Source organism: Megalops cyprinoides, chromosome 2, assembly GCF_013368585.1.
Source record: "Megalops cyprinoides isolate fMegCyp1 chromosome 2, fMegCyp1.pri, whole genome shotgun sequence".
Lineage (NCBI taxonomy): Eukaryota > Metazoa > Chordata > Actinopteri > Elopiformes > Megalopidae > Megalops > Megalops cyprinoides.
The window spans coordinates 44,301,591-44,325,597 of NC_050584.1; the positions used below are offsets into that span (position 1 = coordinate 44,301,591).

General features: G+C 38.6%; 1 protein-coding gene across 3 annotated transcripts in view; it reads left to right on the top strand.

Annotated features, from left to right (window-relative positions):
• Positions 1–516: 516 nt before the first annotated feature.
• Positions 517–24,007, top strand: part of mast3b (microtubule associated serine/threonine kinase 3b) — a 42,053-nt gene continuing 18,562 nt past the window's right edge. For 2 of the 3 annotated variants that reach the window (XM_036520895.1, XM_036520896.1), the window contains exons 1-4: positions 517–919; positions 7,528–7,617; positions 19,537–19,625; positions 20,663–20,735. In XM_036520895.1, coding sequence (XP_036376788.1) covers positions 873–919; positions 7,528–7,617; positions 19,537–19,625; positions 20,663–20,735 — 299 coding nt within the window. In that variant the 5' untranslated portion in view covers positions 517–872. Of the gene's footprint in view, positions 920–7,527; positions 7,618–15,649; positions 15,759–19,536; positions 19,626–20,662; positions 20,736–24,007 lie in introns of those variants that run through there. The other variant, XM_036520897.1, reaches the window with a different exon arrangement.

The window sequence follows — 24,007 nt, forward strand, 5'->3', positions numbered from 1 at the left end:
ATTGCCTCTGAGGACACTGACGGTTTTTGTACGTCACCAAGCAATAACTGAGGTTCCCTGTAGATAGGCTATGTATTTGCAAGTTAATTAGCTCGTGTAAACGACACATGGTTTAACGCTTCAGATTCCACACCAGAAAGTATCATCAGTGGTACTGTGGTATCTGAGGTAAAACTTCTTAAGGCTTCGTACAGGTGGGAACACGTCTAGTTTAAACGCCACGTTTTACTGGCATCCTGTAAAAGTGATGTTAAAAACTGCGCGTAGACTGAACTTCTAGAGACAAACCATAGGTAATCGTTATAAGGACATCAGACATATATATCATGTCCAGAGGAGCAATCATAAAAATATGTCAGATTTCTTAACATTCGAGTGTATTATTTTAATATAATTTGGGGAATGTAGTTTCCGTGTTCCCTCACAATCTCTCTCTCTCTCTCTCTCTCTTTCTCTCTCTCTCTCTCTCTCTCTCTCCACCACCTCCCATCCAGTCACATGGGAATGATGATTTCATGATTCCGCAGCATCTCTCGGTCATCACTCGGTTAGCCTACTTGTCTCCGTTTAATGTTTGTTTGGCTATTCTCGTTGTACAGCTCAGAATTTATAATAAACGCGTGCGGGGTAAGCCCTGCGGAACCTCACGATCGGTGAAGTGAATTGCGCGCTACAGTGAGGGGCGATGCCCTGGAGATACATACAGCCTGGTGGAAAACTGAGCGCTTGTCGCCTCGTATTTTTAGTTTCTTCCCAATGATGACCGGAAAGCGGGCGGTGAATTTATCTCTGCCGCGTGAAGACCGCTGAGGAGCCAGCAAGCAGATAGTTAACAGGGGTCTGGAGGCAGAAACTATAACCTCTGAAAGAAGATGAAGTCGAGGAGAGACAAGCTCAAAATCCCATCCCTCACTCTAGAGTAAGTTTGCATGTTTTAAAATATTGACTCTCCTTTGAATAGCCAAGTAGCTCTTGCTCCGTTGTCCATGATAAATCATTCACTGGCTGTTGTAAGGCAGGAAACAGAAGAGAAACCCCGAAGTAGCAGAGGTACAGTGTGTAACAGTCGTTTACTGTTGGTGTTCCTTGGGAAAAAAATTGCCAGAGGTTTATTATTCATGAGACGGATATGATTTTAAAATACGGTCTATTTCACAGACAGTTCCGTTTTATCCACATGCCTCTCTCTGATGGGAACATCCTATCTGCTTTGCTAATTGAGTGGAGTGGTATGTTATTTGCTGAGGCCAGCAGTGTGCCTGTGTGGCCAAGCAACTGTTGTTTGTAACCACAACGCTGCAGGTCCATATCCCTGATGATATGGTCGGCTACTGTGGTTGTACCCTTGGGAAATGTCTTTAAACCAGACATCTTCTGCAAATACCAGCCATGTAATCTGCTAATATGTAAAATGTAAGACATAAGTAATCCCGAGTAAGGGAATACATAATAACAACAGTAAGTATTGTTTGATGTAAGTGGCACAAGTATGAAGGTGGTTTTCTGAAGACTGGAAAATCTTTGGTCGAACAAATGAAAAATTTTAATTAAAGTGCACTTGCATTTGGATTGCTTCAAAAGAAGTGTTAACATTTTTGTAGATGAATTTAGTACAATCATTTGCCAATAAACATCAAGTTGTTGCATGTCACACATACTACAAAAAGCAGAAGAGTATTTGGGACGGAGTAGCTCAGGTGCTGTCAGAATGCGTATTTCACAAAACAGACCTGCACAGCTGTGCTTGCACAGTGCTTGGCTGACTCACTCTTCTTATGTCTACCAAGACACCTGGCGGCAATCACTCCCTCATTTAAAATAGCAACCACCCACTGTGTATCTTTAGAGCCAGTATGTGGGACTAACGAGTGTCAAAGAGCTCTTCTGCAGTCCGATATTGGCTATTCCCACCATCTCATTTAATGCTAACTTAATGGGGAAATGAGGGATGTCCACGCTAAGTCTTAGAGATTGTACACTTGTGTCACTTGATGTCTGCCAGAAGCTGGCTCCATCTGCATTTCATTTCAGATTCTCATGGACCAACTGAAATGGTTCAAACAATGAATGCACTTTCAAACTTTCAGCCTCCAGGGTTCTAACTTTTTTACAAAAAAAGTTCAAATATCTAAACAAGGAAAGACTAAAAGGTATCCGATCACTCTCTGACCTGTATGTCATTGCAATTTATAAAATAAAACCCAGTGAAAAATCTATAACTGACATGCACTAAACTTCAGATTAAGTGACACATAATAATATAACAAATAAAAAAATAAAATCAGAGATGAAGTAAAACATTGCTGATGAAGAATTTCTTAAAGTTATTACATAGGTGTATGGCATGAATTCCAGCAGAAAATCGTGAAAAGATCTTATAGAACCAAGAAAATATTTGGTAAGGATTTATGCCAAGATGCCAGGCAGCTGCTGGAGGGAATGTGTGATCATCCACATGGTCTGACACTCGGTTGGATTATTTTGGGGGCCCTCTTCTGAAACAGGTTACAAATGGTTGTAAATGTGTATTCCAACTAAAGCAAAAAGGAAACTTAAAAAATGGGGGAATTTAGCACAATTAGACATCAGTAGTTACCAACCTTCCTTCCTGTGATAGTACAAGGAATGTTGTGATTATAAAATTTTAAAACATTTCTAAAATATGTTCTGCGATCATTAGCTCCACCCCCACTCCATGGATGAGCAGCACCGCAGTCTCGCCACCTACTCTACCCGCTCAGCAAACGTGGCCAAGTGCTGCCTACGACACTTTGATCCAAAAAGCGTAGGAGCTCATCTCTGGAGCTCATCTGTGTCTACTTCATTTCAGAAACAGCTGGTCAAAATGCTTTGGATTGACCCTCAATCTTGTGAACAAACCACCAAGAGAAAATTTTGATTGAAATCGGTACTTTCCCTGTCAGATTTAAACGCCTGCAGCAGCAAGGTGTTATCCATGTACAATGCTGTGCTCTAAACTAAGCAAGTGACAGCTTGTAAATCAGCTTATATACAGCTTTTGATAATATTGACTGATTGACTGATGATTATATTGACTTTTGCTTTTATTCACAGTTATGCATAGCTTGATATCTTATTTTTATTCAGAAATGTATGTTTGTCAGCTCCATCTTATGGAATACTGTTACAGCAGTGTTTCTTAGCCACTAGGTCTTCAACACTGAAATTTAGCGATTTTTTGAAGAACATTTGTCAGATTGAAACACAGCCCTTGAGAGGCTGTAGAAAGTGGGGTTTAGAGAGTGAATATTTCAAGCATGATTATGTTATGGTTTTTAAATTAATTTAACGGTGCAACCCGGGGAACAATGCATGAGATGTAACGGTTAACGCTTGGAAAGCGTTGAATTGCATTACATTGTTTTCAAGAGTAAACAAAAGACATTAAAGGAGGCATAAATGGCACATTATGAATGATCAGAGACTAGATTATGCACTGCAGAGATCTCTCTGTGCAAACAGTTGTTTTCCAATCATTTCGCTCCATTACTATGACAACCCCTTCGTCTCTCAGCTGCAGCCATTGCTGCACTATGCGCTTTATGTCTGCACCTTAAGGATTCCAAGGCTCCGAGTGCTGCGCTCACAGATAGCACAGCTAGTGGGTGGCCATTAAAATGAAATGAAGGGGAGACCTCTGGGGTGTTTCAGAAGCACATTAGAACAGGTCAGCTGAGCAGACAGATTTTAGACAAATACAACGAAAAGGACCAGTTGATAAAATACCACTTAAATCTATTCATCTGTAAAGGTAGAAAAGAGCACATTGGCACACGTGCAATTTCTGATGGCCTTTTATGCTGCAGTGGAGTACATATGACTACCTATAGCTGCCTGAATTGCGTGTGGATACTTCAGCCCTTACTCTTTCTTATATCAAAGCAAATCGACACTGCAGTGATGTGTCACAACTTGGCAGGAACAGACATGTCAATTTGAGTATGGAGATGAACTTAATAAGCCTTGATTAAATAAGCTTCTCTGTTGGTATTTATCTTATTTAGCTCCAAGAAGATAAATGCTACTTCAGCAAAGCAGAGTGCATGAAACATGATTGAGAGACATGAATAATTGTTTTTCTGTCCGTATTTACTTTAGGAACAAGGGGACTATATATACACAATGATTATTTGCAATTATGCATTACTGTTTAAACTGTAAAATATTGATTTTACCTGCTTTGCTTGTTTTCACAGTGCATTGTTTGCTTTAGTGAGGGCACACACCTACAACACAACGATCTTTGCTCATTGTGTAAATGTCTTAAGTTCACCACTTTTTTAGTACTGAATTTAGAGTCTTTGAGTACTGTGATCGTTTCTAAAAAGAGGTGGCAAAATGAGGTTGTTCGTGTTAATGCCTTATGAATAAATCAGAATTTCTAAACATAAAGATCAATATAGGCCTTCAGTCTTGCCAGCCTCCAGACACCCTCTAACAAAAGTGTGCACATTTAAATCTCTTGTTTGTAATGGCAGTTTGAATCCAATTGAATGGAACATGATCGACTCATATAATATGGCTGGGATCAAATCAAGCTTTAGCTTAACCCTGCAGGAAAGGTCTACAGTTCTAACAAAAGTGACACAAAAATGTCTTTATTGTACTGTCTGTGATATGTTTATACCATGAAACTGTACCTCTGTCATGTCATAGAATTCTTTTATACTCTTTGCACATTGTTTGATGGGAGGGATTGTGCTTTACACGTGCCTGTTCTACCCACCACCTCAACCGAAAAGACACTGATGGTTAGCAGAGACAGCACACATGGAGCTGTCATTCTGTGATTTTTGTTGACACGCTTTACCGCAGTAATGTGGGATGAGCACTGGGAGGAATAAGAAGTGGCACAAAGAAAGTAAATAAAGAAATGCACTAACACGCCCTCAAGCAAAAGTGTAGGAAGGCACAGAGACGGCAGCTTCAAGAGACACTCAGCCTGCTTCTGATGGTAACAAATATCATAGGACTCCTGTGGGTGTTTTCACCCTTGCTTTAATGCAATTTCCTCTTCACTAAATCAGATTTGTGTAGTCAGAACGACACCCTTAAAAATGACTCTCCTAGTGGAGGCAAACTTACCACAGCACACTTAGGACTGTGGTGTGTTTCGACAAGTCATATCAGACTTGTCTGAAAAAAAGTGTTTGTGCAAAATCCAATAAAAAGTTACTGAGTTCACGCTGCAACGATCTGTAAGATCGTAATTTCAAGACAAGAAGCATCTTGGTCATTGGATTAATTAGTAAATATACATAAATGTACACAATAGGCTTGTGTCCATGGTGCATAACAATAAACATGTTTCAATGCTCTAATTTGCTTGGTGGGTCGCATAAACTGAAGTGGTTTATGGATGTAAAAGTAGTTTTAAAATTAGCAAAATTTCTGTGGTGCACAGAACATCCAGAAATTTCTGGTGCAGTCTCATTTTCTGTACTGCTTAAAACATCTGTGTGCCCAGCATGGTTTTGCCAGAGTGAGGCCATGCAGGGAAAGCGTACCCTGCTGCCTTGCTCAGGTATGCCCTAGGTTGAACATGCTTGCTACATGGCCACACTAAGGTATAGCAGGATTTCATCTACTGGAAACCATTCTTACCAGAGTTAGAGTTACTCCATAAAGAGTAAAATGCAATCATTCACTGATACATTCAGCCCCACTTTGCACTAAGGTATTCATATGGTGTGTTTAACGTCTCCTGGTGCCTTATTTCATATGGCATGTCCTCATTCAGTTATCAGCTCGAGGGGTCCTCCTTACCATATGCTAAGTCAGTTGAGGCCCTTTTGGAATAACTGAGAGTCTACCAGTGCTGTGTACACAACCCTACTGAAACCCAATTTCAGCACCATAGTCTTCATGGTCTACTGAATCGCTTGGCTCATCATCTCCTGCGTGACTCCTGAATTCCTACAATTTAGTATCACATGCATTTGCTTCAACATATAGACTTTTATCAGTGTTGGAAAAGCAATGATGCAGAAAATATTTGCCCTCTTGACACCTTTAGTGTCGAAAGCCCATGCACCTGAGTTCCATGGAGGTACTTCCAGCACTTTGCCTGCTGGGAAGAATTTGTGAAGCCAGATTTAGTGAAATCTCTTATAGTAAGTAATATGTGATGTCAGAATGTGTCTTGAAACACTGGAGAAGTCAACTGCATGCCATTACCTTTCTCCCTTCTGCACTGTATGTCAAAGTCAAACATTTCCAGCTTGGACAGTTGTAACCGGTGGCAATGAGTTCAGCTAAAACATCCCACATTTTAAGGAAGTTCACAGTAAGAGCAATATAGCTACTGGTTGAGGCTTAGTATCTTCAGTTTGTGTGCAGGATAGCAGGTGTCTGCTAGCCTGAGGTTCTGACATGCAACTACCATTCAGAGCTTCTGAGCCTGTTCTGAATCTGTCAGAGCACAAGGCAAACGTCAAACTGCAAAACAAAAAGTCCATTGTAATCAGCTGGAGTCAAAATTACAGGTCATACAGACTTTTTAAAGCTGCATGTAATATAGGGTCATTTGACTCAAATGAAAACTAACTTTTAAATATAGCGACTGTGGGTGCCATTTGGAACTGCAACTGCTGCTTGTCTTCTCTAGTGACACTTTTATGTAATATGCAAGAGCAAATAAAAAGAAAAAAAAATGCAACTAAAGCAATTAGCACCCCAAGCAAAAGTAATTAGCACCTTCTGTGTTATTATTGATATTTTACAACTACGTATTGCTCTTGTACATGTACCATTATTCAAAGTACTTGACTCTTTGTTCTGACAGTGCTGACAATCACCCATAGTGAGAATGTCCTGAAAAAATTGTAAAATGGATTTTGTGGCTTGACTTGAAACATTGCGTTCAGTGTTAACTGTCCAATGACCAATAAATGTATTATTCATATATTAAGATCAAAATGACATAATCTACAGCTTCGATTTGGTTAACACAAAGGTGAAGATTTGTCTCTTCAGCCTTGCTCTAAATTTTCACATGCAACGCATAGCAGCAGGAGTCATTATATGCACTTAAGGCCATCTGAGGGTAACAGCAGGAACTGCCAAACTGTTTGTGTTATAAATAGTAACACATTTAGATGAGACCTTTATCAATGATAAACCAGGCTAATGTAATCAATGTCTGTCTGAATGTTCTGTACTGTAAATATTGTTGTTGAAAAACAAGCAGTTTATTACTTGCACATAAACCTAAACCTTCGATGCAAGTGAATATTAAATAAGTTCAAAATGTGCGCCGTTTCATTTCAAATACACCTTCTGAACTGCATGCATTGGGGTTACTTTATGGAAAGTTACATTACCAAAATGGAACAGCAGTGGTCCTAGCTGCAATGACTACACCATTGATAACGAGATGTGATTCCAGAATGGCGATCACTGACTGGAGCCCCATGGTGCGATCAGATGAACAGGGAAATGGAGAGATGGGGCTGCGCGGACACCGACTGTATGCACTGACGCATGTGAACGTGTCTTGCCTTACAGTTTGTCCCCCACTTGCCAGAGCCCAACTCTGCTGAGCCCCTGCAGTCCCTGCAGCCCCTGCAGTCCATTACTAACCCTACATCCATGGAGGTAAGATGATTCACTTGCACACAGCTGAATGCTGAAGATACACCTGTGAAGAACCAGCCACAAGGCGGGTTGCATGACAGTGGCCAATGGACGCGAATCCGTTTTCAGCTGTTGTTAAAATGGCTGTAAGAGAAACTGATGCTGACCGCCCTCTCTGAAGTCAAGGAAGTACAAGAAATGTAAAACCTACATCTAAATTTTTGATTGGCATAGTGAGTTGCAACATGACATAAATGTATGGTTTGGCAACTTATCTGCAATGAAGTGTAAAAGTAGGCTTTACTCTGCAATACATAACAGAGCCAGAGCAAAAACAGATTGATCATTGAGTAACCAAGCAGGAACCCAGTCTGTGTAACAGTTCACTGGGTTTGTGATTATGGAAAACCGATCACACATTCCTAAACTTTCCAATGCACATGTGGGTTGCCTGGCAACCCCCACTGATACCAGAGAGACAACAACAAAGCATGAAAAAAAACAAGGTCAGCGTGATAATATGAGTGAGAAACCACCTGCTGTGTTCTGCACATTGACAGAATAATCCCACATGTGATTCATTTTGGTCACTCAGAAAGTGAAACTTTAAAAAGGTGCAAGATGTCTCTTGCCAGAAACATGTAACTTGAGGTCTACAGCTAAAGAAATGCAAAGCTAGCCATTGTATGTTAAAACCTTTCCACATTAACATTGACACTATCTGTTATGATAAATATTTGATGGACGGTATGATAAATATAAATATAAATATATAATAAACATAAACATATGAAGGTATTTGTGTTGGAAATGTTTCATCATTTTGGATGTTTTGTCATACCGTATAACTATGGAAGTGATACCATTCTTCTTCTCTTCTGTGTGTCCTACACACATCTCATTCCACCACAGTTCTACCATTGATATTATTCCCCCAGGAAACTGGAATAAATTATGTTTTATTTTTAAGGGTCCATTGAATTAATAGATTTTTCTTGCAACTCACTTGCCTCCTTCACAGATAAAAATGTGTTAATGAGTATAGCTGGATTCAAGTGGCTGGCCCTTTCACATTAGCACAAAGGTACTTCTCTCTGGAGGCCTGTGAACCAATATATGTAGTGATCTTTTCTCCAGTAATCATTCAATGTCTACAGTCTAAAGTCCATTGTCTCCCTGGATGAAATCACTTCATCAGCATTTGTAAAACACTGGCAAAACTTTCATTCAGACAATAAATTATGAATGAACATAACAGACAAATTTTTAAGGCCAGGAGGATAAACAGCCAAGGAAAACTGAGTGATATTTACAACAGCTATTGTATTGCAATATTGAAAACATTTACTATAACTTAAATTACATATATATTCCCCATGCTGTATTAAATTAATTTAATGTCTAACCTTAGAAGGAATTCTACTTCTAAAGAGAGTTCTGGAATGATTTTCCAGGCTCAGCTTCTGTCCCAATTACTTTTCAAATGGGAATTATTTTTCCAGAGTATAATCATTCCAACAGCAACCATTTTAATATTTGAACAAATTCGAAAGAAGACAAATATGAACATAAATCAATTGCAGCCTTATCTGTGTTCACGTGAAACATGCTGATGATGAAAATGTGCCATGACCACAGAAGGATAGATAACAATGTCCAGTGGCAACTTAAAAGGCCATCTTATGCATTGCTGTTTTTGTTCAGAAACAGAAAAACATCCACTTGCAGTAGAACTTTCTTTGGATTTAGGCAAGACCTTGTCATTTCTCAAACTTTCCTGCCTAAATGAACACCTTTTTGCCCAGGGCCAATGTTGCCAGGATGCTTGAAAGATATGGCACATGTAGCAAATGAGTGAGCCTCAAAAGCACCCTGTATTTCCTCCCACAACATAAGAAGTACCTCTTGCAGGCGGAAGGTTCTGTGGAATAAACAGTGATTTCATACCTAAGATCATCACCCTGGCAGCTACCAGGTTTCTCCACTGCACAAGTGCTTTGAGAGAAATTATGATTTTAACAGCTGAAACATCTGCCAAAAATACTGGCATAGTTAGTGAGATAACTAACCTGTAGACTATGTGCTTTTTGCTTCCTCAATGAAAGCTTCCTAGAGTAAACATTGAACATGGATTATCAAAAGACAATGCTTTGTGGCTATCCCTTTGTGCAGTCAAATGTAAATCATAAATCACATATTTTAATGATGCATCTATAGTTCTACAGGCTCAATGGGAGTGCATGCATATTTTACAGTAATACATATACCAATGTATATTGTGCATTTCATATTGACCTATATGTGTATTAAAATTTATGTTAAGATAATGTAAGTAATAATATTATAGTTTATCACTAAAAAGCAGACTTAGCTTAATATTAAGTTCATCGCATACAACAATGCTGCAGGTTCTCTCCTCAAAGCTATGGTTGTGCAATTGAATGCCATGACTTGTAGCTGAACCCTATTTAGTAGTTGATTTTATTTTAAGGGCCCTATGAAATGCTGCAGCTCCTATAATTTCAAGTTGCTCACTGTAGATCAGCATTTTTCCCCCTTGTGTTACATCATTAGATTGGTGGCTCCCCCACACAAAGGTAATTTCACTGCTAGTTTGGCACAAAAAAGGAGATGGGTGTACTTGATATTAGCGTCCAAGATTATCCAAGTCCAAGTTATAATGGTTGTTGTTTTCAGTAACATGAAGCATAGGGTATCCAGCTAGCTGCATTGATGTGGAGAACAGCCAGCTAGCAAGCAGACTAACTACGTGCAAACTAGCTGCGCAATATATGCTGTTCAAGGCTCTTGAAGATCATTAGTTTATTTTCAAAAAAAGTACCTAGCTAAACAGCAAACACGATAAAGCTTAGTGTCCTCTCTGCTGGACCTGCAGGCAACTGCTGGTTTAACATGATCACACAATGTTGTTTACAGTGCTCTTTCAATACTTCTTCATAGTTTACTGGCTGACTGTGCATCTTCTTGAAAATTAGCATGATTTTCTCAATTTTGTTTCTACTTATGTAGCTAACTACCTGGCTTGTTAATTTAGCTTAACCACCACTTAACTAGGGTAATATCAGATAAGGAGCTAGCTAGTTAGCATTGGTGGTTCAATGGTAGAACTCTCGCTTGCCACATGGGAGGCCCAGATTCGATTCCCAGCCAATGCAGTGCCTTGCTTTGGTAGTCTCAAATCCTTCAATTACGCAGTTGTCAACATTGATGTACATGTCCCCAAAATGCCAGCAAACCAATCTATTGTGGCAGCAGGGTAGCATAGTGGTAAGGAGCAGGACTTATAATAAAAGGTTGCCGGTTCAATTCCCCACTTGGGCACTGCTCTTGTACCCTTGGGTACAAGGTAATTAACCCAGAATTTCCTCAGTAAATATCCAGCTATGTAAATGGATTAACATGTAAAAAAAATTGTGACCTATGTAAATTGCTCTGGATAGGAGTGTATTATAAATGCCAGTAATGTAATGTAGTTACCTCTTGTTGGTGTGGGGAACAGTAGAGGTTCTTGATCATTCAACTACTTTGTTTGTAAGCTTCCAATGGAGATGCGTGCTACAAACGCACGCATGCTTTTATTTACTGGAATGGATGCCTTATTTTTCATGTAAAATCAAGCTTTACTGTTCAGGTTTGCTGTCAAACATCAACAAAAACCAAAAATTGTGCAATTGTGTAAGCATACCAATGCCAGCCTTAGTGCTCTTCATCCTGGGTGAGACATAAGGCTGCAAGGGGGACTCTCTAAGCTTATAAAATGGGACATGTTTTATTTCGAGAGAAATTGACAGAACTGTGTCCAGTAGCAGACTGCTGGTTTTAGTATGTTCAGAGTGTGTTTGATACCTCTTTCAGAACTTTTTCATTGGTCTTCTGGAGAGGTGCACTACAGGCAGGAGCTCAGTAGAGCGTGCTCGGTAGAGTGAGTCAATGTTTCATGGCAATGCACCAGATTAAGAAGTGTTTTTTTCCTCATATGGTAAGCAATGGAACAGGAGTTTACTAGAGTGTACATTTTGCAGCCGGATACTACGCGGTGCATGCCTGCATTCCACTCTACCTTATTTTCTTTTGTCATCTTCTGGTAAGATGTTCGGACTTCACACTCTGTCACTGTAGCTAGATACATCTGTTATTGTTGAGCTAAGACAGAGACTCTTGCACCTGGCCAGGTTCAAACCATCATGTGACATCACATGGAGGTGCGTGAGAAGTATGGATTAATGGCTGCACCAACAGGGAGAAAATGTCACTAAAAATCTATGCCTGAGAAAGATTACGGAACATAGACGTTTGCAAAATGGTATATGGATTTTGCTTTTCTCATTTAAAAAAGGTGACTTTCATGTGGAAAATGGTTTATAGCATCTTCAAACCATAAATCCACAAGAGAGCCAACAAGGAGTGTATTTCTATCTTTGAAATAGTAATAACAGGATAAATGGCAATGCCACATGATTTGGTGGCCATCTGAGATTAGTTGTAAAACACTAGATAGGTAGATAGATATGGTCTTTGTATGTAGCTCTACCTAAATTTTGTAGAAATAGTTACTTGATGAAAAAATGGCTGTCATAGGACGACTAAATTGCATGATTTACAAATAAAAATACAAGTATTTGAATCAGTCAATTGTCACAAAAAACCCCAAACAAACAGTGACTTTCTAAATTGCAAAGAAAATGTTGATGTGTTGACACATCAACATTTGTGATGTGATAGACACCACAGACCAATCCATGTGCAGCATTGAATTTATTGTGGAATTATTGGTGGATCATGTTAGAATTTGAAACTTGAAGCTAATTGAAGCTAATTTGGCTAAATTTACAACAGACCTACAGGATATGGTCTGGTTTCCCTTGGTTGGTTACACAATACGAATACAGTATTAGATTTTTCCACCATTTTATACAAAAACTTGACAAATTTACGTGTAAATTATTAAACATGTGAGACATGTTTTCATCCTCTGTAAAGACATCAGTTGCAACTTGCCATTTTGTGCTTAGCTCTTTGCCATTGGTGTTTGCAGTTATGTGTATAAGTTGTAGTAGTAGCAGGAGTGGTAGTAGTAGTAAAGTAAGTACTTTAAAATGTTTCTGGTTTATCTTGGGTTCAGTCATGGTCAGTTTATCGAAGTATTGCATAAGATCCAAGACAGATTGAATAAATTGCAGTCATTAAATAGGGTAGAAATAGAATAGTAGAAAAGGAAAGGTCTTGAACAGGTCACAAAAGGTGAGAAGAGACTAGGCAGTTATTATGATGGTGAGCATGAGATTTCTTATTATGACTTGATTTCATCAGTGGTGACAAAAGACAGAAGAGACTGAACGTAGTAGTAGCTCTAGGTATTAAAATCTTGATTTTACTGCTGGGTGAATGATTTTTTGGCCTTTCTTCAGTATTTCAAATGCCTTCCAATCACATCCAGCAACTGGATATCCAGAAGCTGATCGATTTATAAAACTAGTATGTTACCTTCAACAGCAGTGAATACAGCATTTTGATCTCTGCATTGAATTATTATGAGCACAAAATGTGCACTTGGGGATTGTGAGTATATTTATTTTTGACAAAACAACCAACATGCCCCTTGATGCATTTGATCATTTTTATTTTGTCATTGCCACAGACCTGTCCTGTCTTGCTATTACCTGTGTTCTGTGATATGAATATATACACCACCCATAGAGAAAGGAGCCTTGCCCTTTATACCAGTTGCTGTTCCAGCAGGGGGAAGCATTTCAGTATCTTCAACTCTCCAGTTAATCCCTCCCCACTGGTGCAAGCAAGATAATGCAAGTTTGTCTTCTGATTCTTCTATGTTGATTAATAGATGGTCATCTATTAAGTTTGGTTTAATTCAGCTGTTTGTGCACCATTGTTGGAAGTTACTGTATGTTTTAGGACTTTGGGGTTTATTATTTGTAGACTCGTTTATTAACAATATTAATTGCATATACTGTAGAAACAAGCAAGAGTGTTGAGATGGACCTGCATATTGGAATTCACTCTGATAATAAATATGTGTTCTCCCCAGATTAATGAATTTATTTCATATATGCTTTCAGTATTGTAATACTTCCCATAAGACTCAGAAAGTAACAAAAACAGGTAACAGGAGATTATACCATGGGAGTAATATCTAATTTCAATGCGGCAGGAGGAAATATATATTTAAGAGGGAAAGGCATAACCAAGCCACTAATGTGGACAACAGGTGTACAATATAGTAAGCTGACATTGTATATATGTATATGTATATATTGTATATCCCATGTGTCACATATTTTCTTGGTTGTGTACAGCAGGAATAATATACTATAATATTTTTGAGGATTTCATTTCTCCTTTTGTGACCTATGTGTAGCGACAGATAGAATGGAGTGAGATTTCAGAAATTGCATTACAGTTCTTTCAGTCTAAATTGTTAATAAGACATGCTAGAAATTTAAGCTGCATATTGCAATATTAGAGGTAAACTTTACCAGGTGATTGTATTTGTCCTAATGTTGTCTAGGAATAAAACCCACAAATTCTGTTTCTTCAGTGTCAAATCCCACAAAATTACAGGCACAATTCTAGATGTATTGTGACCCTTTTTGGTGGCTACAGTTTGTCACTGATGTGATTTACAGCAAAGCTGTAACATTCACAAAGATAAATTTGGGTTAACAGACTTCTAAATGAAGTGCAAGTTGAAAGATTAAGATAAAGGTGTATGTCTAGACAGGTTTCCAACATATTCATGTGTATTCTCATTTGATTAAGAATTAAACCAGTTTCCACTGCAGTTGGAACTGACAGATTCCATTTTCCTCTTTGCTTTCTCTAGACATGAGTTGTTGCACTTTGATATTTATTATGCCATTCTGATTTATGGGAAGATCGCTGGTTTTAACATTGCCATGGCAATACGTTCTTACCATAATACTCAGGTGCATCTAATGTATTGTGTAGCTATGTGTTCTATAATGTAGAATATTGGTGAATAGTCCTCAGATGGGGACACAGGAAATAATTTAATCAAGACAAGATTATTATTTTCTCACAACACAACAAGCTTTCATCGCAAAGGTAATGAGGCCAAATACAATATAACGATATAGTAGCATTTAAAAATATTGTATGTTGGCTGCTAGATGTTTAATGAATTGCATTACTTACCCTACTAGCAAATAGTGCACATTCCCGTAGCGTTGTGTAAATTCCCCTGCATTGCTGAAGAAAATAACAGTATTCACATTGCAACATTGTTTCATATCATTATAATTCTGGAGCTGATAAGGGTTTAATTATGTAATGTGTCTTATTTGATGTCTTTCGCTGTTACAAGCATGGCTATCAAGTTTACTAGCGTGGACACCCCGTTGAAGTCAAAATCCAGTTGTGGGGTACCCGTTCAAGTACTTGCCAGAACGTGCTTTGTTTCATGAGGGCACTCTTTAACATCATTTTTTGTGAGCGCATCCTCTCGGCAAACTTGACGTGACATATGCGCATTAGCGAGAATTTTGTCGGGTAGATTACTGTAAGATTATGTATTTAGTGATTGAATGGGGCATCCTCCCCTTTCCTTGGGCGGTAATGGTATATTCCAATGATGTTGATTCCCTACCGTCACATTATTAGGTTACTAGTGTTACATGTCGAGTTTGGCTTGCGTGATGTACCAACGGAGCGGGGTTGATAGGGATACTGAAGAAATGATGCTGCATGGGCAATATGGGATTGCGAGTCTCCGAAACGCACGTCTCTGTTAATTTGGGAGATTTTTACTGGCCAGAGGAAAAATTGGTTAAAGCCGTGATGGCATCTGTGTCACCATCAAGATGAAATACAGCGAGGACTCCCACGTTAGCTAGCTTGCTAGCTAGCAACTAATTTGTAGCTACACAAAAGAGTCTGGTTGACCAAGGGAATGGAGTGTGTACCCAGGATTCAGGGTCTTCCTCACGAACTTTCTTTATCTTATCATTAAGAGGAGGACTTGTCTTTTTGGGAATTAACATTTTGTAGATATTTCTTGTATCACACTCAAAAATATTTATCATGTCTGATCCAAGTTACTGGACCGCATTACCAAGCTACAAATCTCATTTTGTGACCGGGGCGATGCTAAAGCGATCAAAAAGGTAACTAGCCACCACGTCAACCGGTTTAATGCTTGTTCCATTTAAAATTACAAAGTCAGCAGCTAGTTTGCTAACTAGTTTGCTAACCTTGTAAACAGTCGATAGAAGTAGGTAACCTAGTTATCTTGCTGCCTAGGTCAACAGGTTTCTCGAGCGAGCTAGCAAAGGTGTTTTAACGGTTAAATTGTTCCTTTATTGTTTCTACAGTAGCAGTAGCAAGTATAGTTTGGTAGCTTGGAACGTTAAGTAGGTGTCGAACAAAATGCAATGAAGTTTGGTAAGTTAGCTGGGTGGCTGACGTTTTCTCCTCTTGTCTACTTGAAGAATCCCTTTATTTGAATTAGCTAGTCTTTCGTAATGAAAGAGCGTGAGTTTATGCAAGTGTACCGTTAATGACAGCATCTAATGTTAGACAGCTAGCTTGCTGAGTTAACTTGCCTGAAAAGTGGTACCCGATGCAAACTATCAACACGTAACGTTATAGCTAGGTAGCAACAAAGCTGAAGTAGTTACCAAGTTAACAAGCTGTAGTTGACTGCGAAGTATTTCGAGGTCCTGTTCAACCGGTAACAACGCAGCAAGCGAGCTAGCTAAACATAAGTCACAGTTGGCTAGTTGGCTAACTAAACACCCGGCTTTGTCGTACGCCTTTGTGAATTTGGCGATGTCAGATATTTGGTGGTTTCGTTAAAAATGTGCGGTGTCGTTACCCTTTGTTACTGTCGGTAGTGTACCCATGTCTTCATGTATTTAGTTTACTTTTTGATGCTGAAAGTTTTGAGTAAAGGTGGACGTTGCAAAGCATGTGCGCGTTGGTCTCGTACTGTCACATTGACTGCATTGAATGAACAAAGGACTGGTCCTAACGGCGGTTGAGGACACGACGTAACGTTGGAGAAATTCGTTTTGACTAGAGGTAGTTAACGTTAGATTCACTTGAACAAGAGAAGTACAAGAACAAATGTTTTCCATTGAAAAAGGATTACATTTAGCAAGTATTTTTAGACGAAGCGTACGTGAATGTTCTGTTAGTCTTATGAATCTCTCCATTTGCTAAATGTGTGGTTTTTTTAAATGAATGGAAGTACCAAGTGTAAATTGAGGCTTGCTAGGGTAGTTAAAATAATCATCATGCACATATCGTAGCTAACGTTACTGAAATAGCTAATATATTTTCCTGCGTAAAATTCTAGTTATCTTAAATTTACAATGCTTGGCAAGTCTGACCTCTTGTTTCTTGGAGTTCTTTTATGTCTGTTGTGTCCTCATCTTTGAAAAGAAACGACAACAACAAAAACTTGCAAAATTATTACCTGCCACTCTTCTTTGAGGGTTCATGGCTCCCAAAGTAGCTTGCAGTCTCTGAAAACCTTTTAGAGGTGGACACTGTTATGCAGTGGTGCCTGTTGATGGAGAGGGTTTATTTATAGTTATTCATTTATCATTGATGATTAATCATAAGTGACTGGATTCTTTCATCACACATTGTGGTTTATTTAGTAACTTCTTAAGTTTAGTGCGCATTTTGTGAAAATTGATAAGTTTAGCCTGTTTCCTTCTTTTAGGTGTAGTCTATGGAGGAAGTAAGTTGAGGGTCATCTTTTGTCATTCCATTAACTGTCAGCATCTGCAGTGACATTTCATAGTCTGACATGTAGCTGTTTTTCAGGAATATGTCTCCTTAACATAACATTGATTGGACATGCTTCTTCTGAAATACAGGATCCAAGGAATACTGTTATCAAAAGGACCATAAACAATAAATTTGAGCCTCCAGGACTGTACTCGTTAGTATTTCAGTGACATGTTGCTCTTCTTTCACACACTCTGATTGTTTTTAAGGTAGTATGATCTATGTGTGTTTCTTGGGCAGAGGTGAATATAGCTGGTTGTTGGATCTGTTGGAATGAGGACTGAAATGAAAAAAAGGTTTATCTCAGGCTGATGAAAAACTGCATCAGTCCTTTGCTTTTAAGGATGTTTTTTTGTCATCCGTGAAGCAAATCTGTGATGTCAGCTATCTTAATCTCTTCAATTTTTTTCCAGAGCAGTGATTAATTCTTGGTCTTTAGTGCGACCCAGAAACGTCAACCTCAGTCTTATTTTTCCTGTTGTGGTGGGTCAGCATGGTCACAGAGCTTATGTAAGTTCAGTTAGAGTGGAGCTACAGTAAACAGATTCATAGGGATGAAGTATATTACAATATATAACAATTTAGCAGACATTTTTATCCAGAGGAACTGAACAGCTGCAATTGGTGATATTGAGAGGGTGAAATTTAAAAGCAAATTTCAAGTGAAATATAAATTTTTTTCAAACTTGTTTTGTACGTTTCATAGTTGATAGTATTAAGGAAATGAAACAGTGCCTTACTGATTGGCTTAAATATGTAGATGGGCTTAGGTTGAAAGATTTTGAAAGTAAAGCTCTAAAAGAAAGTTTTGAGTAAACCTCTAAAGCCTCAATGTGTCTGTCTCTGGGAGCTGTTATATTTTGATCATTGTGTTTTGTTGTTTCAGTAGTTTGGTATTTGTGGGAACTCGTGTGCTATTAGACATTGGATGTAATTGTTATCATAGATGTCATTTGTCTGTAGTTATTTACTCTTGTATTTATGTCATATGCTGTGCTGGGACATGTAGAAAAACACAGAGCTAATAATGCTGGTAATAATTATGATAGCTAGATTAAAAAGAGTTCTTGTTGCCATGGTCTCACCTGACAATGATAGCAAAATAAATATCCAGGCATGCACTGGCACATAGAAGCAAATGTGGTTTGCCTTTGTATGTTATCCATGGAAATCTCTTAAATTCACAAATCAAAGCTAGCTATAACATACCTGATTGGTTTAACATACATCTCACATTTCTTTACTGATGTTTCGTTGGGATGGTTGACTCTAACTAGCACTGTCAGATTTATTCTAGCATCCTTTTGAAAACTGTAATTGTGTATAATGGAGTGCAAGTACGATATTTAATGTTGAATTGCAAGTTGAGATATTTGAATATCTGAATATTTAGCTGCATGTGTGATGGATGCATTTTATATTTTGGTTTGGCCTCTGAGATTGACAAGGAGGGATTTAATTCCATAGATGTCCCTGCCTTCATGACTGATTTTTTTTTCCCCAGTGGTTTAACACTGAGAATGAACAAGTATTTTGTTATGCCTTTCTAGGTGCCTCACTGCTGATCAGCAGCACTTTCCTGAGAACTACATAATTTTGGACATGACATGCCTACATATGAGCTGACAGAGATGTGGCTCAAGCATTTGTCAGTATACTGGCTATCCTAAGGCTTTATGACTGATAGTATCCTGTGGGATCTCTCTGTAGAGGAAACAGGATTGCAGTCCTCTCAGCTAACAGGAAAAGACCCTTTTAGTACATCAGCATGGATGCAGATCGCTGAAAAAGTGCAATAAGGCCAATACCTCATTTTTTGTTTAATGGAGGATTTTTTTTCTTTTTTGCAGCACTTACTGTTTTTTTTTTTTTTTTTTTTAACCAGAATTCCATGTAATGATGTTTTGTGTGTTTTGTAATGTGAAGTTGCTTCTCTGTGGTTTAGGTTATGCTACCACATTCTGATGTTTTTGGGAAATGTAGAGTACTCTGGATCATGTGGAGCAAGAGGCTCAGTTGTATTTCCTATATGTTTTGTTATGGAGTTTAAAATAAGTATTTACAGAAAGCTCTATATTTGATATTAAATGTAGATATCCCTCTTGGAATATACTAACAGAGACCACATATTCTTATTTTCTACAGTTGCCGTAGCAGTAACAGGAAGAGTTTGGGTGTAGGGACCCCGTCACCCACTCTCTCTCGGCCTCTCTCCCCCCTCTCCATTCCTACAGGTAAGACTTTGGAGAAAGTTCATGGTCACTCAAAACTTCACATGACTGAAAATCACTCTCAATTTCGACGTTAAGACCATGTCAATAGAAACATCAGTCATTGTTTACAGTCGTGATTATGGTGAGGTTGAGCCCAAACAGTATGACCTCAGAATTCTAGCTGGTGACTATTATATGAGGGTTTACTTTCTCTGTCAAATTTTCAATGGTTAGCAGCTTCACAGTTTGATAAGAGCATTAGTAAATGATTTCAACAATGATTGTAAAACTCTTGGAAAGCAGCAGGCAATAAGCTTTACGATATCAATAGGACCTCACCTTCATCCTGGTAAGAACATTTTGTATGTCTGCATCAAGTGTATGGCCCTTGTACAATACAGATTCGTAACTTAACCCTGACCAAATGTAAAACACTGAATTGAAGTCAAAATACAGAACAAAAATTTTTGAACTGTAAATATCACACAGACATAGTCAGTGTTAAATTACATTACAGTATTCAGAAAATCTGGCTGGTTTCTTCTTTTGCATGAAACAGTTGCTGAAAAGGTTGATTTAGTTCACTGCTTTCACAGTTGATCTAAATGGGAAATAATGTTTGTGAGCCTATTGCCTATTTGGTGGTCCAACATACATATCATATAGAATAAATTCATATCAGAAAGTGCTTCTGTTGCTGCATGCCAGGTACACCCCGATACCCTTATTAAGTCTTTCAAGTTCATGGCAGCTGGGGCTTATCTGATTATAGTTTATAATTAGACTTTCATTTGCTCTACAGTTGCTTGTTGATGTCATTGCAGTACATTCACATCATGTTTAAAGCTGACTTATTTCAGCTCCAGCTTATTGTTTTGTCAATTGAATTTCTTTTGTGATACCTCATTAATCAAGTGTATGAATCATCCTTGGTTTAGACAACGCAGGCCAGTTAAACATATGTGGAAAATAGCAAAAATTGTTTTAATAATGTAAGAATAGAATGTTGTTTGCTGCTTGGACCATTTTCTTTAATGGTAATCTCTTGCTTTTTCCAGCTGGCAGTAGTCCCTTAGACAGCCCAAGAAATGTGTCAACCAGTGCCTCTCTCAATTTCCCCTTTGCTCGAAGGTAAGACATTCCCTAAGGTTATGGTCATTGCTTCTGTCAACTTCCCCTTTACTCAAAGCTAAGTCATTCCTGAAGGTTATGTCAGTGCCTCTCAACTTCCCTTTGGCTCAAAGCAAAGGTATTCCCACATGTTAGTTCAGTGCTTCTTATGGAGATGTTTGAACAGAAGTCTTCTGAACTTCTTCTCCAGACAAGTGCCCACCGTTTTTTATGGTCAGTACGCTGAAAGAAATATGTGAGTGTTTTAGAGTAAGACCAAGTCTGTGCTCTCATTGTAATCTTGCACATAAATTATACTGCAAATTCTCAATTTCATTGCTCTACGTTATTGTCACGTAGAAGATGCTCTCATCTAGAGCGACTCTCACAGGGTACAGTTTTATCCTTTCATACAGCTGGATATCAGCTTAGGCAATTGTAGGTTAAGTACCTTGCCCAAGGGTAAAGTGGCAGTGCCCCAGCAGGGAATTGAACCAACAATCTTTCAGTTACGAGCTCTGCTCCTTACCACTATGCCACACTGGTGCCAGTTGGCTGCAATGAAGAGATTTTGAATTTGGGTGAATATTAGGGATGTAACAATATATCTAATTTCGTGACATTGCGATAAAATAATGTGTCGATACCGTAGTGGGACTGTGACAAAATCTACCCGGATATTACATGGTTAGTTTGCTGCGTTCTACTAATCTCTCCTTGTTGAAAATTGTATTGTTTTTGTTTTGCAATTATACTAGGGGCGGTTTGTTCCTTAGGGCAGTCGGGCGACGCACCACCAAAGGGCACCCATTCTCTATCTCTCTCTCTCTCTCTCTCTCTCACACTCACACACACACACACACACACACACACACACACACACACACACACAGTAAGCAGTAGCCTAACCTCACAAAATGTAACCTACATACAACGACGTGACAAAACGCTTCAAAACCCCTATGTCCCACTGTAATGGCCACCCATTAAAAGTCTATCTGCATGTTATTTTGTTTTAATAATAACGTGTTATTCTCTTTCCAATACTCTTGAATTATGCTATGCATTGTGTGTGCTATCAGTTGATTATATAGTTGAACCGCGGCTTCTCGCTCCTTCTTCATCACAAACTTTGACTTTGATTGCAATCTCAATTAACTTTATGCCTATATAAATCAGCTACCTATCGCCTGGTAGTGCGATTCCTAAGTCCCGTAATACCCCCCCCTCCCCTCGCTTTTTTCCCCCCTTCGGATCTGCACTGATCTCATACATGGCCTCTCTGGAATCCAATTGACGGAAATCCGTCATAGCGATGGAGAACTTTAATCCCTCAGTCAGTTTTTATTTTCACTTTGTGCAGCTTGATTTTATTGTATTTTATGAAAAAGTGTTTTTCAGAGACATAAGTTACTTGAGAAAAGTTTTGTATTTTTTTCTATTTATTATTGCAGTTTTGCACAATAAATGTTATTAAAATACCTCTTTACTATGTGGAATATGTCCTAGTAATACAGTTAAGAATACAGTAAAAGCTGCCATGCAGTTGCCATACCAGTGCTTTACCCCTTCAGAAGCATTTATATTGAAATTTTAAGAAAAACAAATATACCATGATATATACCATTACCCCCTTGCTTCAGATTATACCGTGATATAAATTTTAGCCCATACCGCCCAGCCCTAGTATCGCCCCTTTCAGGTGATTTCACTCTGGTTGAAAATTGCTCAGATCGCTGTGATAGACTTTCATGTTAATGCAATTTTTTTTGAACTGCAGGCACTGTAATGCAATCTGTATGGGTTCCGGGTGGGCTTGCACTAACGTGCTTTTGTCATACGTAACCTGGTGTAGAGATCACCGGGGCAGCCAGCTATCTTGTCACATTCAAGGTCAACATGGCTAATGTTACCTCAACTCAGAGCAACTGGATTATGTCATTAAGAGAAATACTGTTCAGTTGTCATAGTAATGAGGATAAATTGGCAACTTAAGAATTAGGACCACCCAGACCAAATTTAAAGATCAAGCAAGTATCTACAAAGGAAGGGATATTGTATAACCGGGGATTTTTGCAGAGCTGGTGTGAGCTGAAAACGTGGCTAGCAGGCTGCGAAGTAGCTAACGCTTTGTTTGTAATGTGACAATGTCAAGTTAGCTAGCCGCCCCCCCCCCCCCCGAGAGATTTGGCAGGAGCCGCCACTGAATTGTACATACATAGTTCAATCATTCATTGCCAAAGACAATTCATGCCAATTTTTGCACATGCTTAGGTCATGGCTGGCTACTTTTATTTTATTTTATTAAAGAAGGAAAGCAGAAGCACTTTAAGTTAAAAAGAAAAACAAATTTTATATGAATAAAAAATGCTGATTTATTATTTACTAAAGGACAGTTTTTCAAGTCATCATTTTTCTTCATTTTTTAATATCCCAATAAATATTGTATCATGGACTTTTATTGTAGTATTATCGTACCGTGAGTTTTTGGTATCGTTACATCCCTAGTGAATATGATTAAGTTTAGGCCATTCACACAAGACAGGCCAAAATGGTGAGAAATATTTTAAGGAGTACTGGGAGATTTGCAGTGGTGGGCAAGAAAATTTAAGATGAAGAGGGTGGTTATAAGGAAGAAGGTGCAAAATGGTACAGATTTTATTATGTGGTCTTATGAAGGTATATCTGAAATATGTATATTCAGATTAGGTCAGGTAATAGAGAAGGATGTGTTTAGAGATAAACGGTGGTTAGAGAGTGGTGACGGGATAGAAGTATTTATTTGAACTCGATCCCATTCTGCTCCGATATCACCTACTCAGTCATAATAGATACCTCCAACAACCATGGCTGATGGCTGATACCCATGACCTCTCGCAGGTGCACTGCCCAATTACAACTGCTAGCGACATGCCAACCATTTGTATTGCATTACAGTATTTATAGCAATATATGACAGCGTGTGAAATCCATAAACAGTGGAGCAGTTGTCAGAGGAGATATCATGTTTGACATAAAAATCTGCAACAGCCCCGAAAAAGGCTGTCGCATAATAACGGCTTACGCGATTCTACGTAATATCTGCAAGCTGTGGATGCCTTATGTGACATTTCCTACCCTGTTGTCCTTGTGGGAAATCAGCTTCATGAATTTCTCCCACTGCATACTCTGAGGTAGGATTTTTTTAGTCCTGAAAGTGCTTTTAACAAGACTCTTAAAAGTAATTCTGAGATGCTTGATAAAAATGGGCAAAATTTTTGTGTAGATTTAATTGTATTTCTTGAAATCACAAA